The 13,646-nt window shown below is 64.6% G+C and overlaps 1 protein-coding gene across 1 annotated transcript; it reads left to right on the top strand.

The window, feature by feature from the left end:
* Window positions 1-166: 166 nt before the first annotated feature.
* Window positions 167-6,156, top strand: KLF8 (KLF transcription factor 8). The gene is made up of 5 exons (XM_077786575.1): window positions 167-229; window positions 3,568-4,114; window positions 4,717-4,843; window positions 4,939-5,072; window positions 5,236-6,156. Exons 1-5 carry the CDS (start codon window positions 203-205, stop codon window positions 5,415-5,417), a joined length of 1,017 nt encoding a protein of 338 aa, XP_077642701.1. The 5' UTR covers window positions 167-202; the 3' UTR covers window positions 5,418-6,156.
* Window positions 6,157-13,646: the final 7,490 nt, after the last annotated feature.

The raw sequence follows: 13,646 nt of genomic DNA, 5'->3' as shown, positions 1-13,646 counted from the left end.
GTTCCCATGGCAACGCCGGATGCGAGGGGAGCCGCCCATTGGCTGCCGGTGATGTCATCCCAAGGGCGGGGCACCCCCACCCCAAAAAAAAGAGGGTGGGGGAGGGGAGCTCCGCCCCACGCGGCCCCTCCCCGCCCGTGGGGGCCCCACCCCGCCCCACCCGGCACCGCCCCGGGGGCAGCGGCGGCGGCGGCGGCCGGGGATGCGCTCGGAGGAGGCGCGGGGGACGGTGCGTGGGGCCGGGGGCGCGGGGGGGGCGCGCGTGGGGGGCTGAGGGGGCCGGGGGGGGGGTGGGAGCGGGGGGTGCGGCGGGGGGAGAGGGAGGAGGGATGGGGAGGGATGGGAGGGATGGGGAGGGAGGGTCCCGCCCGCCGCGCCCCCTCAGGCCTGCCCTCCCCCCTCGCCCCCTCACGCGGGGGTCGCGCGTGGGGAGTCCCCCCCCCCCCGTGCGCCGCGCGCGCTTCCGGGGAGGGCGCCCCCCCGCGGCTGGGAGGTCACCGCGGGCGGCCCCGCCCTTCCCTCCCCCTCCCACGCCCTTTGCTCTTAAAGGGCCAGACCCCGTTTGCGCGCCGGGCCCCTCCTGCCCACCCCTCCCTCCCCGGGGGTCCCCCCTCGGTGTGCTCTCCGTGCCCCCCCGCCGTGTCCCGAGCGGCCCCGGCGGAGGGTGGAGCGCGGAGGAAATTCCACGGGGGGGTGTGGCGGCGGCGGCGGGGTGTGACCCCCCCACGCCCACGGGTGGGGGACGCGCGGCGGGGGGAGGGGGTGGGGACACGGAGGGGACAAAGCGGGGGTGGGGGGCTGTGGGAGGCGGTTTCCCACGCTACTCCCCCCTCGCCCAAGGTCACCCGAAATGCCTCCTTAAGCTGTTTAGGGCCAAAAAGGGGGGGCACTAACGCTAATTACTCCCGGGGTGTGGGGGACAGAAAGTGTCGGGAGGGGTGCACAGCACCCCCACGTATGTGGGTTTGAAGGGGGGCACCCCGAGCCCCCAGCCCGCACCCCTGGCTGGTTTTGGGGTGCACCAGGCTGAGGACAGAGGAATTCAGTTCACCCATAAAGGGGTGGGGGGGTCAGCAGTGGTGGAATTTGGGAGGCACCGAGCTCCCCCCACCCACTTAGCTGCCCCATCCCGCACCCCCTGCGCCCGCGGGGCTTTGGGCTACAAGGGGCCCCCAAATTTGGGTAGGGGAGGGTCCCCAAGGGAGGACGGGGCATCCCTTTTGTGCCCCCATTCCTCCCCCCCACAATGAGCCTGTTTGTGGGGACCCCCCGGCTGTGAGGGGCCGCTCCTGGGGGGCTCTGGGGGGACATTGAGTCCCCAGGTGCGGGGCACAGCTGGGTGTCTGTCTGGGGGTGTCCCCCGGTGTGTTTTTGGGGGGATCGGGCTGGAGGGGGTGCTTTGAGGAGCTGGGGATGTGTTGGAGGGGGTCCCTGACTGAGCGAGGGGTGTTTGATGTGTGTCGCTCAATGTTGGGGCGTGTTTTGGGGGTCCCTGGATTTGGGGGGGTTCTATGGGGGTCCCTGCCTGAGAGTGGAGGTTTTTGGGGGCGCTGGTAGTTTGTGAGTGTGTGAGGGGGTGTTTTGGGGGTCCCTGGCTGCTTATGGAGGTGTTTGGTGGGGGACCCCGGCTGATTGTTTGTGCTGGGGGGATCCCCCTAATCTGTGGGTACTGGGAGGGGTCTCTGTCTCTGTTTGGGGGTGCTTGGGGGGTACCGTATGTACCTCCCTTAGAGGGGCTTTGTGTGTCGGGGGGTCCCCAGGTGAAGAGGTGGGTTCTGAGGAGGGGGGATGTCTCTGGCTCTTTTTGGGGTGTGTTTGGGGGGGCTCCCGGCTGTATCTGGGGGTGATTCGTGGGGGGCTGTGCTTGGGGGTTCCGTGGCTCGTTGCGTGTGTTGGGGGGTCCCTGGCTGTGGGAGGGGGGGCGGTTCTTGGGGGATATATGCCCTGATATCCCCCAAGATATCAGGGAAGAGTGTGAAGGTGCTGTGGGGGGACACGGTTTTACGGGGCTCCGCGTGTGAGCGTGGTTCGGTGCCGGTGCCTTGGGCTCGGCGCCGGTATCGGGAGGGTTCGGCGCCGGTGCCTTGCACTCCGTGCCGGTGCCGGGGGGATTCGGTGCCTGTATGGGGAGGGATCGGTGCCGGTGCCGAGGACCCTGTGCCGTGGTGGGTGGGCTCGGTGCCGGTACCGGGTGGGCTCGGTGCCGGTGCCGGGGGGGGGTTCGGTGCTGGGGGTTCGGTGCCTGTATGGGGAGGGTTCAGTAGCGGTGCCGAGAACCCTGTGCCGTGGTGGGTAGGCTCGGTGCCGGTGCCGTGGGCTCGGTGCCGGTGCCGGGGGGGTTCGGTGCCTGTATGGGGAGAGTTCGGTGCCGGTGCCGAGGACCCTGTGTCGGTACCGGGTGGGCTCGGTGCCGGTGCCGTGGGCTCGGTGCCGGTGCCGGGGGGGTTCGGTGCCGGTACCGGGTGGGCTCGGTGCCGGTGCCGTGGGCTCGGTGCCTGTATGGGGAGGGTTCGGTGCCGGTGCCGAGGACCCTGTGTCGGTACCGGGTGGGCTCGGTGCCGGTGCCGTGGGCTCGGTGCCGGTGCCGGGGGTGCGCTGTAGCCGCCGCCCCCCCCGGGCGGGGCCGGGCCGTGTGCGCGGGGCGCGGCGCTGGGTGTGGCGGGGCGGGGCCGCCGCGCGAGGCCGGTGCGTGGGGGCTCCGCGGGCGGGGACGGTCCCTGCGTGGGCAGGTACGTGCGGGGGGCCCGGGGCAGCGCCGGGCGGTCGCGGGGCAGCGCGGGGGGCGACGAGGAGCTCGTTCGGCCAGGGCTTTCCCCGTACCGGCTGTCCCCACGCGTGCCCCGGGACCCAGCGCGGGGTGCGGTGGGGCTGGGGTTCCCGCTTGTCCCTCGGTTGTGTCGCGGTCCCGCGGGGGCGCAGCGCCGGCCGTGCCGCGGGTGGGGCCGTGCCCGGTGCCTCCCGCGGGGGCCGGGCCGGGCCCTTTAAGAAGCTCCACCCGCGGCCGAGCCCAGGTGGAGCCGCGGGGCCGTTCGCACCTCGGCCGGCGCGGCGCGGGAGATGGTGCTGCGGGCGGCGGGAGGGGGCTGCGAGCGCGGCGGACACGCGTGGGAGCCCCGCGGGTCAGTGCGTGAGTGACCCCGGGCGGGGGCGCGCGGGCCGGGGGGGGCGCGGCCCCTTTAAGGCGCGGGGGGAAGGAGCGGGGCGGGGCCGGCCCCGCCCCGCGCGCGGACACGCCCCCGGCAGCCCGGCACAAAGGCGCGCGCGGGGGGGCGGGGCCTGCGGTTCCCGCCCTCGGCGCGCGCCGCCGCCGCCGCCGTGAGGGGCCGGGCGGGCCCGTGAGGGCCGGGCGGGTCCGAGAGGGCCGGGCGGGCCCGGCCCCGCCCCAGGGCACGGGCGGGCCCCGCCATGCCCGGCCCGGCGACCCCCGGGTGGCCCCACGCCCCGGCGGAGCCGCCCAGAGGCGCCGCCCCAGTCGGTTGGTTGGTGGGAGCCCGTTAAAAGATCCTCTTCGCCCCCGCCCCGTGCCTCAGTTTCCCTGGCTCCTCACGGACTGCGGGTCTCTTGCAGGGCCAGGGGAAGGCGACGCCCGCCATGAGCTCGTCGGCGCTGCTGGCTGAGGGCCCCCTCGACCCCCCGGTGCTGCTGGCCGACATCAAGACGGAGCCCCCCGAGGAGCTGCTGGCCAGCGACTGCAGCCAGCCCCAGGCCGAGCCCGTCGATCTCTCCCTCAATAAATCCAAGGTGGCTCCGGCCTCGGCCCCGCCGCCACCGCCTCCCACCTCGGTCCAGTCTTCCCCCATGCTGGTGGCTCCCCCGCTTCCCGCTCCCAGCACCGTGTCCATCCCGCCCTCCGGTCTCAGCTCCACCTCGGCCATCCCGGCTGTCCTCTCACCCGGCTCCATCCTGGCCTCCACGCAGGGCAGCGGCGGGCAGCAGATCCTCCACGTCATCCACACCATCCCCTCCGTCAACCTGCCCAGCAAGATGGGCAACCTGCAGACCATCCCCGTGGTGGTGCAGTCCCTCCCCGTCGTCTACACCACGGTGCCCACGGACGGCGTCACCGCCATTACCGTGCCCCTCATCGGGGGGGACGGCAAGAACGCTGGGTCTGGTAAGGGCACTTGGGGGCAACCCTGGAATCTGGGGGGTGGAGAGTGTCTGCCCTGCCTCCTGGAGGGGCACCCTCGAAGGGAACCTCGTTTTTCACCGTGGGGTGTCCCTGCCAGCGCCATGTGCTACTCTCATACAAAGGCCCTCAGCCCCCAGCCTCTGCGCCCCAGGGGACATGGGGAGGGCAGGGACACACAGGGCATGGCACTGCCTGTTCTCCACCCATCCTGCTGCTGGCAGCCTGCCCTGCCCTTCCCACTGGCTGCCTGCTGCCATGCCAGCAGCTCTGGTTTCAACTCAGCTGCTCCCTGTGCCCCCCACAGTCCTCTTTCCCGGGACATTCCCAGCTTCCCACCTGATCCGGGGTGGGGGACCTGGATCTGCCCTGCTCTGGGCAGGAGCAGGCAGCCAAAAGTGGTGCCCCCAAGTTGTTCCCTCCCTTTGGGGGTTCTCTATCTACCCACTTGGATTTGATTTTCTGTAGGGACGGGCGGTGCTTGGAGCACTGCAGGGGCAGGCAGAACGCTGCACCCCTGATGTGGGGTGGGAGTTTTGGGGATGTCTCTGTTCTGTGCTCACCCCTTGCCGCTTTGTGCCCTAAAGCTTTCCTTTCCCGGACCCCTCCAGTGAAAATGGACCCTGGCTCCGTGTACCCCATGGACATGAACAGCGACAGCGAGGACAGCGCCTCTGAGAGCGGCCCAGCACCTTTCCAGGACCTGCAGAGAGAGTGAGTCTCCCCCTGCTGTGCCTCCCCACCCTTTATCCTCCTGAGCCCCCCCGTGAGCCCCGGGGCCATGGCTCCAGCTCTCCCTGCTCCCGCAGGCCGGCCGTGCGGGGCCCCAGAGCCGATTCCCCGGACCTGAAGAAGCGGCGCATCCACCAGTGCGACTTCGAGGGCTGCAATAAGGTCTACACCAAAAGCTCCCACCTCAAAGCCCACCGGAGGATACACACAGGTAGGGGGTGGGATTGGTGTCCTGGATCTCCCGTGTGATGGTGCTGTGGCCCTTTGGGAGTGCTGGGTGTGGAGGTGGTGTGGGATTCCCCGTTTGGAATTTCCGTGAGGGCTTTGGGGGCTCGTTGCGGCAGCGCTGACCGCTCGGTGCTCCCCTGGCACAGGCGAGAAGCCCTACAAATGCACGTGGGAAGGCTGCACCTGGAAGTTCGCCCGCTCGGACGAGCTGACCCGGCACTTCCGCAAGCACACGGGCATCAAACCCTTCCGCTGCTCGGACTGCGACCGCAGCTTCTCCCGCTCCGACCACCTGGCCCTGCACCGCCGGCGGCACGTCATGATGTGAGCATCGTGAGCGGCGCCCGCCGCGCCGGGAGCCGGCGGCGCCTCCCTCCCTCCACCCATCCACACCCCGCGGCTCCTGCGGGGCGGGGCGGGACTGCGGGAGCGCCGGGGCCGAGCCGTGCTCGCTGCAGGAGCTCCGCCGGCACGGCACGGGACAGCAAACAATGGATTCTGGACTGCTGCCCCCTTCTTGTTCCTAGCTGGTTTTATTCCTGGGTTTGTCCTCGCCTGGAGGCTCCTTGACTCATCACCTGGAATTCACCCAGCAGCTGCCTCAGGCTCTTCAGCCTCCTGCCCGTTGTTGTCCCCAGTGTGCTCCCTGTCCCCTGCCCCTCCCAGTGCCCGGGAACCGTGGCAAGGACGGGGCAGCTGAGGGGCGATGGAGGAGCTGATGGCCATTCCTGCTCTATCCCCAGACTGTCCCAGCAGGAGAAGGGACATCACCTCTCTGTGTGTCCCTCAGCACATGCTGGGCTTCATGGGAAGTGCTGGGTGCACGGAGAGCCAGGAGGAAAAGAGGAATCAAGAAGGGGGAAAACACAACCCAACAGTGACCCACAAACACCATCAGCACCACACAAAGGGAAAACTTTGTGCAACATGGAACTTTTATTTTATGGAATTCTACAAGGGGGTGGGACAGGGTGGGGGGGATGAGGGCCAGCAGCTCTCGGGTTTTTTGAAAGACTCTGGGCCACTTGAAATGTTTCTAAGTTAAACCAGCGGCTGTGGCCACACGCTTTGCTTTTTAATCATGGTTTTTGAGGAGTGTTTCTTCATCCCTCTCAGCCAACTCCCCTGGTTGCTGGGAGGGTGTCAGGATTTGGGGTTGGATGCTCTGAGCTGTTGGATGGTGGGAAGGGTGATGGGGACCATGACACCTCCCATACCCAGGGCAGACCCTACAGGGAATTCCCAGACTCCTTCTGAGTTGGTGCTTTTGCCCTGTCTGTGTGGGGATGGGGGAACTGGTGTGAGGAGGAGCTGGGGGAGCACTTCAGGGACCTGAAAACAACTCAAAGTGCTTTCCCTCAGCTTTCTATCTGCCAGCCAGGGTGTGCCATGGGCAGAGCTTGTCCCTGGCCTGAGGTGGTCCGTGACCCCCGTGGCCTGAGGGAGAGTCTGCTTGGGCATGGGTGAAGTGCTGGGGCCTGTCCCTGCCACAGCCACCCCTCCTGAGCTGCAGGCCTGGGGCAGAGTGCCTGGAAAGCTGCCAGGTGGGAATGTTTGCTCAAATCTATTACTGGTGAGCAGCATGGTAGAACTACCGTGGATTGGCCTGGTCAGGGTGAGGATGTCACCTCCCAAAGGGGACAGGGACTAGGCAGAGCTGTTCAATGCATTCTCTGTCCAGAGGATGGACCAAGGGGCTCCCAGTGCCCTGAGCTGGGTAAGCAGGACTGCAGGAACGATCTTGAATGAACTTGTGCAGGATCTCCTGCTCCAGCTGGATCCCTCCAAATCCCTATGGGACCTGGTGGGATTCACCCGAGAATCCTCCAAAGAGTTGGCTGATGCCATCACAAAGCCACTCTTGAGGATTTTGAATGGTCTTGGGAATCCAGGAGGTTCCAGCTGGCTGGAAACTGGGGACTGTTGTCCTGATTTTCCAGAAGGGCAAGAAGGAGGACCCTGCGACCCACAGCCTGTCACTCTCACTTCAGTGCCCAGTAAAGTCATGGAAAAGATAATTCTGGGAAGTATTGGAAAACACCTGGAGGATAACACAGTTACTGGTCACAGCTCCATGAGGGGAAAGTCCTGCTTGTCCAGCCTGATTTCCTTCTGCAACAGGCTATCCCACCTGGCTGATCAAGGAAAGCCAGGAGATGGAATCTTCTTCGACTCCAGCAAAGCTTTTGATCCTGTCTGTCCCAGGGTCCTTCTGGACAAAATGTCCAGGATAAACATGCTGGATAAACACAGGGGATGGGGGAGCAGCTGCCTCCTGGCTTGGGCACAGAGCATGACAGAGTGGGGTGACACCTGCCTGCCACCTATCATTACTGGGGTTCCACAGGGCTCCAGCCTCATCCCAGCTCTCTTCATCATCCTGACGAACAACTCAGATGTAGGAGTCTAAGGAATGCTAAGGAAAAAAAAATCTCTAAATTCTTCAATTGAAGCTTTCTGGGGATTTTGCATGAAAGATGTCCTAATCTGGAGAGAAAAAATACAAAGAAAATATAAAAATACTCCTTACAGAAATGAAAAAAATCCTCCTTTTGGAGGATTTGGGAATTCTGTCACCTTTTGAAGAGCCCCGCGGCGCCTCCTGGGCTCGGCCGAGGGTGGAGCTTCTTAAAGGGCCCAGCCCGGCCCCGGGGGACACCGGGCACAGCCCCACCCGCAGCACGGCCAGCGGGACCGAGGGGCAGCGCAGGGACAAGCGGGACCCCCGACCCTACCGCACCCCGCGTGGGGTCCCGGGGCACGCGTGGGGGACCCGGCACGGACCTGTGGGCACCCTCAGGGGTGGCACTGGGGGTGCTGGCAGCCCCACCCAGACACGGGGGTCCCTTGGGGGGAGCACAGGGTGCTGGCAGTGTGTGTCAGGCCTGGGGGGTTTCCTCTGGGGGCTCTCGGGAGGTGCGCTTTAGGGGGACAGGGCGCTCTTTGGGGGTGCTGTCACCCTTTGTCAAGGTTCAGGGTGGCACTTTGGGACACTTGGGCTCTGTGGCACCTTTTTGGGGTGCTGGTAGGCAAAGCCATGCTCGGGGGACCCTGCTGTCCTTCATTCCCCAGGCTGGCCGGGGGTGCCCCACCCCAGCGCCCGCAGTCCGTGTGTGCGGCTGGGGCTGCCGGGGCGCTGCTCGCAGCCCGAGCCGCCCGGGCCGCGCTGCTCTGGCCCGGTGGCGGCGCTCGGGCACCCGGTGGCGCCAGCGGCCCGCGCTGGGCGACGGCTGGAGGAGGAGCCCAGGGATTCCCGTCCTTTGGGAATTTCCCTGGGGGCCGCCGTGGCAGCGCTGATCCCTCGGTGCTCCCCTGGCACGGGTGAGAAGCCCTAAAAATGCCCGTGGGAAAGTTCCACAAGCACGGGGGGCATCAAACCCTTCCGCTGCTCGGACTGCGGCTGCAGCTTCTGCGCTCTGAGTGCCCTTGGCAGGGACAGGTTGGCACAGGCTGGGTTGGGCAGTGGGAACAGGGGGACAGCCCCCAGGTCTCGGGAGGAGCTGCAGGAGTTCGGGGGTCACACAGGGTCCTGTGTCAAACGCCCGTGACAAAGGGACAGCGGTGTGTGGGCATCAGCCTGTGGCTGGAGAAGATGTCGAGTCCTGCCACACAGGAGCAGGTGCCAACCCATCGCCATCCCAGGGGCTCCAGGCTGTGCTTCCTCCCAGCTCCCTCTCCTGGGTGAGGCCCTGATGGCTTTTAATTGCTCTGAGCAGCCCCATTTGAGATCCCCACCGACATCCCTGGGCCGGTTTAAGCTCAGCCAGGGGCCTCCAGCTGCTCCCTGTGCTGTGCTGGGGCTGTCGAGCTCTTTCCACAGCCACGGGCCGCCCTGGCTCTCACCCTGACCTGCCCCATCCGCGTCACCTGGGTCTGTCCTGCAGCATGTGCAAGGGCAAGGTGAACCCCAGGGAGGGCTGTGCCACCCCCATTCTGGGCACAGGTGGTCCCTGAGCTTCAGCAAAGCCTCCTGGCAGTGGCTGCCAGACTTTGTGGCACGAGGGGCACATCCAGCTCCCGGTCCCCTAGGAATTCTCCAGTGCCTGGGGCTGTGCTTGGTGGGAGCCCAGAAAACCCTCCCGATTGTTTCCCAGGCTTGGCAGAGGTCCAAGGCAGGCTTTTGGAGGGAAGAATGGCTGATACCACCCCCTTCCTCCCACCCTGAAATTTTGTCCTGGCAACTCACCTCAGCCTGAGGCCCTTCTGCTTCCTCACCTCCCTCCTCCTCTCCCAGGAATGCCCGGAGCTCCATCTCCCTGCGGGGGGCTGTGGTGCCTCCCAGTGCTCCCCCACTGGGGATACTGGGGGCCTCCCCATCTCCTCTGGGCTCTTTCCCCATCACCTGCCTGCACTTTTCCATGGCTGGGAGAAGAATTTAGCAATCCCCAAACTGCTTCCCTGCTGAACCAGCAGTGCCTGCGAGGGGCTCTGCAGCCTGCCGGGGGGTCCTGCCGGCTGTGGCATCCCCGTGTCCCGGGGGGGCAGGGGGGTGGCGGTGCCCTGGCTCTGGCATCCCCGCGGTCCCTGCGGACGGCTCCTTGTCCCTGTCCCTGCCGGGGGTGCCGGGGCCTCTCCCGCCCGCCCTCCCGGCACTGCTCAGACTGGTTTAGCAAGTGGATGGGACGGGGCGGCCGCTTTTCCTTTGAAGGGCTCCCGGGAAGCATTTGATGGCTGGAAACCTCCCGAGGAGGAGAAAGGAAAAGACAAAAATAGGTGGTTTTGGGTTTCGGTGGGGGAGCGGGGGAGGCGCGGGGCTGCTCCGGCAGCTTTGCAGACCTTTGTGTGCCGGGCTCGGGGACAGGCGAGCGGGGCGTCCCCCCGGCCGCAGCGAGCCCGGCGAGCTCCCGGCACAAGCCCGGGGTGGCCTCGGCCCAGCGAGGCAGAGCCAGAGCGGACTGGGGATGTCCACCACGGCCCCGAGAGAGGTGGGTGCTCCGGGGGGGCTGGGGGGGTTTGGGGAGGCAGCAGGGAGGGAAGAGCTGCTGCAGGAGGAAAGCCGGGCCAGGGATCCCCAGCCCGGGCCTGGCCCCTTCCCCAGCCCTCCCTCCTGGGTGGGACCTCAGTGGGGTCTCTTGGGGGTCCCTTGGGTGAGGGTGGCTGTGGGGATGCTGGGGGCAGGCTGGGGCTGTGCCTGGGGTGGTTTGGGGAGTGGGAGCTGATCCTAACCTGATTCAGATTTCCTCAAGATTTGGTGCTGGGGCTGCCTCTGACTGTGCCTGGGGTGATCTGAGAAGTGGGAGTTGATCCCAACCTGATCCAGATTTCCTGAAAATTTGGTGCCTTTCTTGCCTTTTAGCTGAAGTCTCTGTAATTCGGGGCTTCACCTGTCTCATGCTCCCTTGTGAGAGGAGGACCTGGCTGTCCTTCCTCACCATTCCCCTGGGCCCGGGATCAGGGGCTGGTTCCCCAGTTCGACCCCAGCAGCTCCAGCCCCTGGGTTGGGACCCCCTTCCAGCTCCGTGCGGCCCCTCCATCCCTCCGTGCGCAGGATCTCCCTTCCCGAACGCCCTTCAGCCTCTCTGTGCCGGCTTTTCAGAAGGGAGCACTGCGTGCGATGAGGAGGAGGACGTGCGGGAGTCGGGAGGGGAGCGCCTCGGTGGCCGGGTCGCGGGGAGCCGCCCTTATCCCGGTGCCACCGCGGGGACCGGCGGCGCCCCGGGGCAAAGTGCCGGTGGCAGAGAGGGACCGAGGCCGTTCTCCCGGGGCAGATAAGGGCGCTGCCTGCGTTTGGCCCATCCCCGCAAGGAGGGGCAGCTCCGCCTTGGGAAATCGTGGATTGATCCCTGCTGGGCAGAGCGGCCGGGAGCGAGCCCTGCTGCGGGAACGGGATTCACCCGGCTGCGCGTGGGATGGAGAGAAAGGGAACACTTGTGGTTTTTATAATGGAATCATGGAATGGTTTGGGCTGAAAGGACCTTAAATCCCATCCCACCCCTGCCATGGCAGGGACACCTCCCACTGTCCCAAGCTGCTCCCACCCCCAGTGTCCAACCTGGCCTTGGACACTGCCAGGGATCCAGGGGCAGCCCCAGCTGCTCTGGGCACCCTCACCACCCTCATTACAAACTTCCTTCTTTCCATGTGTGCTCCTGCAGGGCTGGTGACACATCCCCCTGTCCCTGGCATCACCTGGGAGCCCTGGTGAGTGTTCCAGCAGCAGCACAGCTTCCCTGGATAGCAAAACCCTGCAGGGCCTGAGATGTTCCTGTGTTTGCTCTCCCAAGGGCTCGCAAGCTCTGCTCTCTGGGATGCTCAGCCACCCAGCTGATGTTTTGGGTCCCTGGTGTGGGGTGACAGCTGTGACACCAAACCTCTGCTGTGGCTCCTGCTCTGAGTGCTCACGTGAAGGCCCTGGGGTGGCAGGAATGCCACGGGAACAGGCATGGCAGCACTGCCCCTGCCCTGGCAGCACTGCAGCTGCTTTCCATTTGGCCAGGGGAGTAGGCCAACCTTGGCCCCCCCTACTCCTGTGGTCCTCTGGAGCTGCTGGGATGTCCCCAAGGTGGTGACAGCAGCATCCCTGTCTGTGTGGGATCCTGCCTAGGACAGACAGGGAAGTGGAGAACCTGGGGCTGATTTGGGACAGGTGAACAGAGAGAGGGGGAGGATCCAGGCTCTTCCTTGGGGAGGGGCTGGGGAAACTCAGGGCTGGATTATCTGGAGCAGAATGGTTGTTGTTTTTTTTTTTGTTTTGTTTTTTTTTTAGTTTATTTATTTTTTTTTTAATTCTGTGCCAGAAAGGTGATTTTTATTTCCTTGTATCTTTACATTCCTTTCTTTCCAGAAGTGAAACCCAAACACAGTTGCCTGGTGTCTCCATATGAACCCTGTGCCCTCCTACCTGTCTGTGCTTTTGCAACTGTTGCTTTTCTTTTCCTTCTGGGTTTGTCCTTTTTATTTTTGATCCTTCCCTTTTAGTTTTGACCCTTCACTTTTTCTCCGTGGGAATGAGAAGTATGAGCAAGCAGGAATTTCGTCTCAAAATTAGTTTTGTTGCAAAATTGACCCATTCATGGAAAAATGGCATTTTTTCATTGAAAAGTACCCATGTCTGTAAAAAACTAGAATATCCCCCTTGTTTCAGTGCAGGGGACTCCGTTTGGGGACAGTGTCCCAGCTGGGGGGGTGTTCCAGGCCTCGGGGTTGGGGAATGACCCCTCCATCCTGGTGGTGCTGGAGCTGGCTGGGTCCTGTGGCTGATGAGGCTCCTGGAAGAGCTCAGGGTTTGGGATTGGGATTGAATCCTGGAGTGCTGGAACTTCCTGGGCTCTGTGTGGGGTCATGGCTGGTGATGGAGCTTGGGTTTGGGGTTGGGGATCAAATCCTGGGTGTGGGATCATCCTGAGCTCTGTGTGGGATCATGGCTGGTGATGGAGCTTGAGTTTGGGATTTGGGATCAAATCCTGGGTGTGGGATTGTCCTGAGCTCTGTGTGGGATCATGGCTGGTGATGGAGCTTGGGTTTGGGATTTGGGATCAAATCCTGGGTGTGGGATTGTCCTGAGCTCTGTGTGGGATCATGGCTGTTGACAGAGTTTGGGTTTGGGATTTGGGATCAAATCCTGGGTGTGGGATCATCCTGAGCTCTGTGTGGGATCATGGCTGGTGATGGAGCTTGGGTTTGGGGTTGGGGATCAAATCCTGGGTGTGGGATCGTCCTGAGCTCTGTGTGGGATCATGGCTGGTGACAGAGCTCCTGGCCACCCACTTGGGGTTGGGATTGGGATTGAATCCCAGGGTGTAGAAGCTTTCTGAGCTCCCTGTTGGAGCATGGCTGGTGACAGAGCTTGGGGTTGAGATTTGAGTCCTGGGGCGCTGGAGCTTCTCAAGCACGTTGTGGGGTCATGGCTGGTGACAGAGTTTGGGTTTGGGATTTGGGATCAAATCCTGGGTGTGGGATCATCCTGAGCTCTGTGTGGGGTCATGGTTGGTGATAGAGCTTGGGTTTGGGATTTGGGATCAAATCCTGGGTGTGGGATCATCCTGAGCTCTGTGTGGGGTCATGGTTGGTGATAGAGCTTGGGTTTGGGATTTGGGATCAAATCCTGGGTGTGGGATCGTATTGAGCTCTGTGTGGGGTCATGGCTGGTGACAGACCCCAGCCACCTGCTCGGGTTTGGGATTGGGATTGAATCCCGGGCTGCGGGATCTTCCTGAGCTCCCTGTCCAAGCACACCTGGCGACAGAGCTTGGCGTCGGGTCTGGGGGTGCTGCAGCTTCCCGAGCTCCCTGCCGGAGCCCCGGGCCACCCTCTCGCCCTTTTATGAGCGGCTGTCCCGGCGCCGGGAGCCTGATTGGCTCCGCATCACCGCGCCGCTTCCAGGCGGCGTTTCCTCCTCCAGCGGCCAGGTAAAGCTTCCCGCAGCCAGGTAAAGCCTTCCCGACCCGCCGCCGGCCTCCCACCAGCGCAGCTCGCTCCGCCTCGCTTCAGGGTTCTTTTTTTTTCCCCTTCCCCTTCCTTGTTTCTCCCCTTTTTCCCCCGTTTCCCGGGCCCGTCCCCGTGCGGGCGCGGGGGGATGAGCGGCGGGCTGGTGGACGCCGCGGTGTTGGCACCGCTC

Source organism: Lonchura striata, chromosome 14 (genome assembly GCF_046129695.1).
Source record: "Lonchura striata isolate bLonStr1 chromosome 14, bLonStr1.mat, whole genome shotgun sequence".
Lineage (NCBI taxonomy): Eukaryota > Metazoa > Chordata > Aves > Passeriformes > Estrildidae > Lonchura > Lonchura striata.
This window is presented reverse-complemented; position numbering and strand designations above follow the sequence as displayed.

Bases quoted from the DNA above. Each gene is read 5' to 3' on its own strand.
- KLF8 (XM_077786575.1), top strand. From the start codon at position 203: ATGCGCTCGGAGGAGGCGCGGGGGACG. The intron at 4,844-4,938 runs GTGAGTCTCCCC...CTGCTCCCGCAG, and splicing joins TTCCAGGACCTGCAGAGAGA to GCCGGCCGTGCGGGGCCCCA. The intron at 5,073-5,235 runs GTAGGGGGTGGG...CCCCTGGCACAG, and splicing joins CCACCGGAGGATACACACAG to GCGAGAAGCCCTACAAATGC.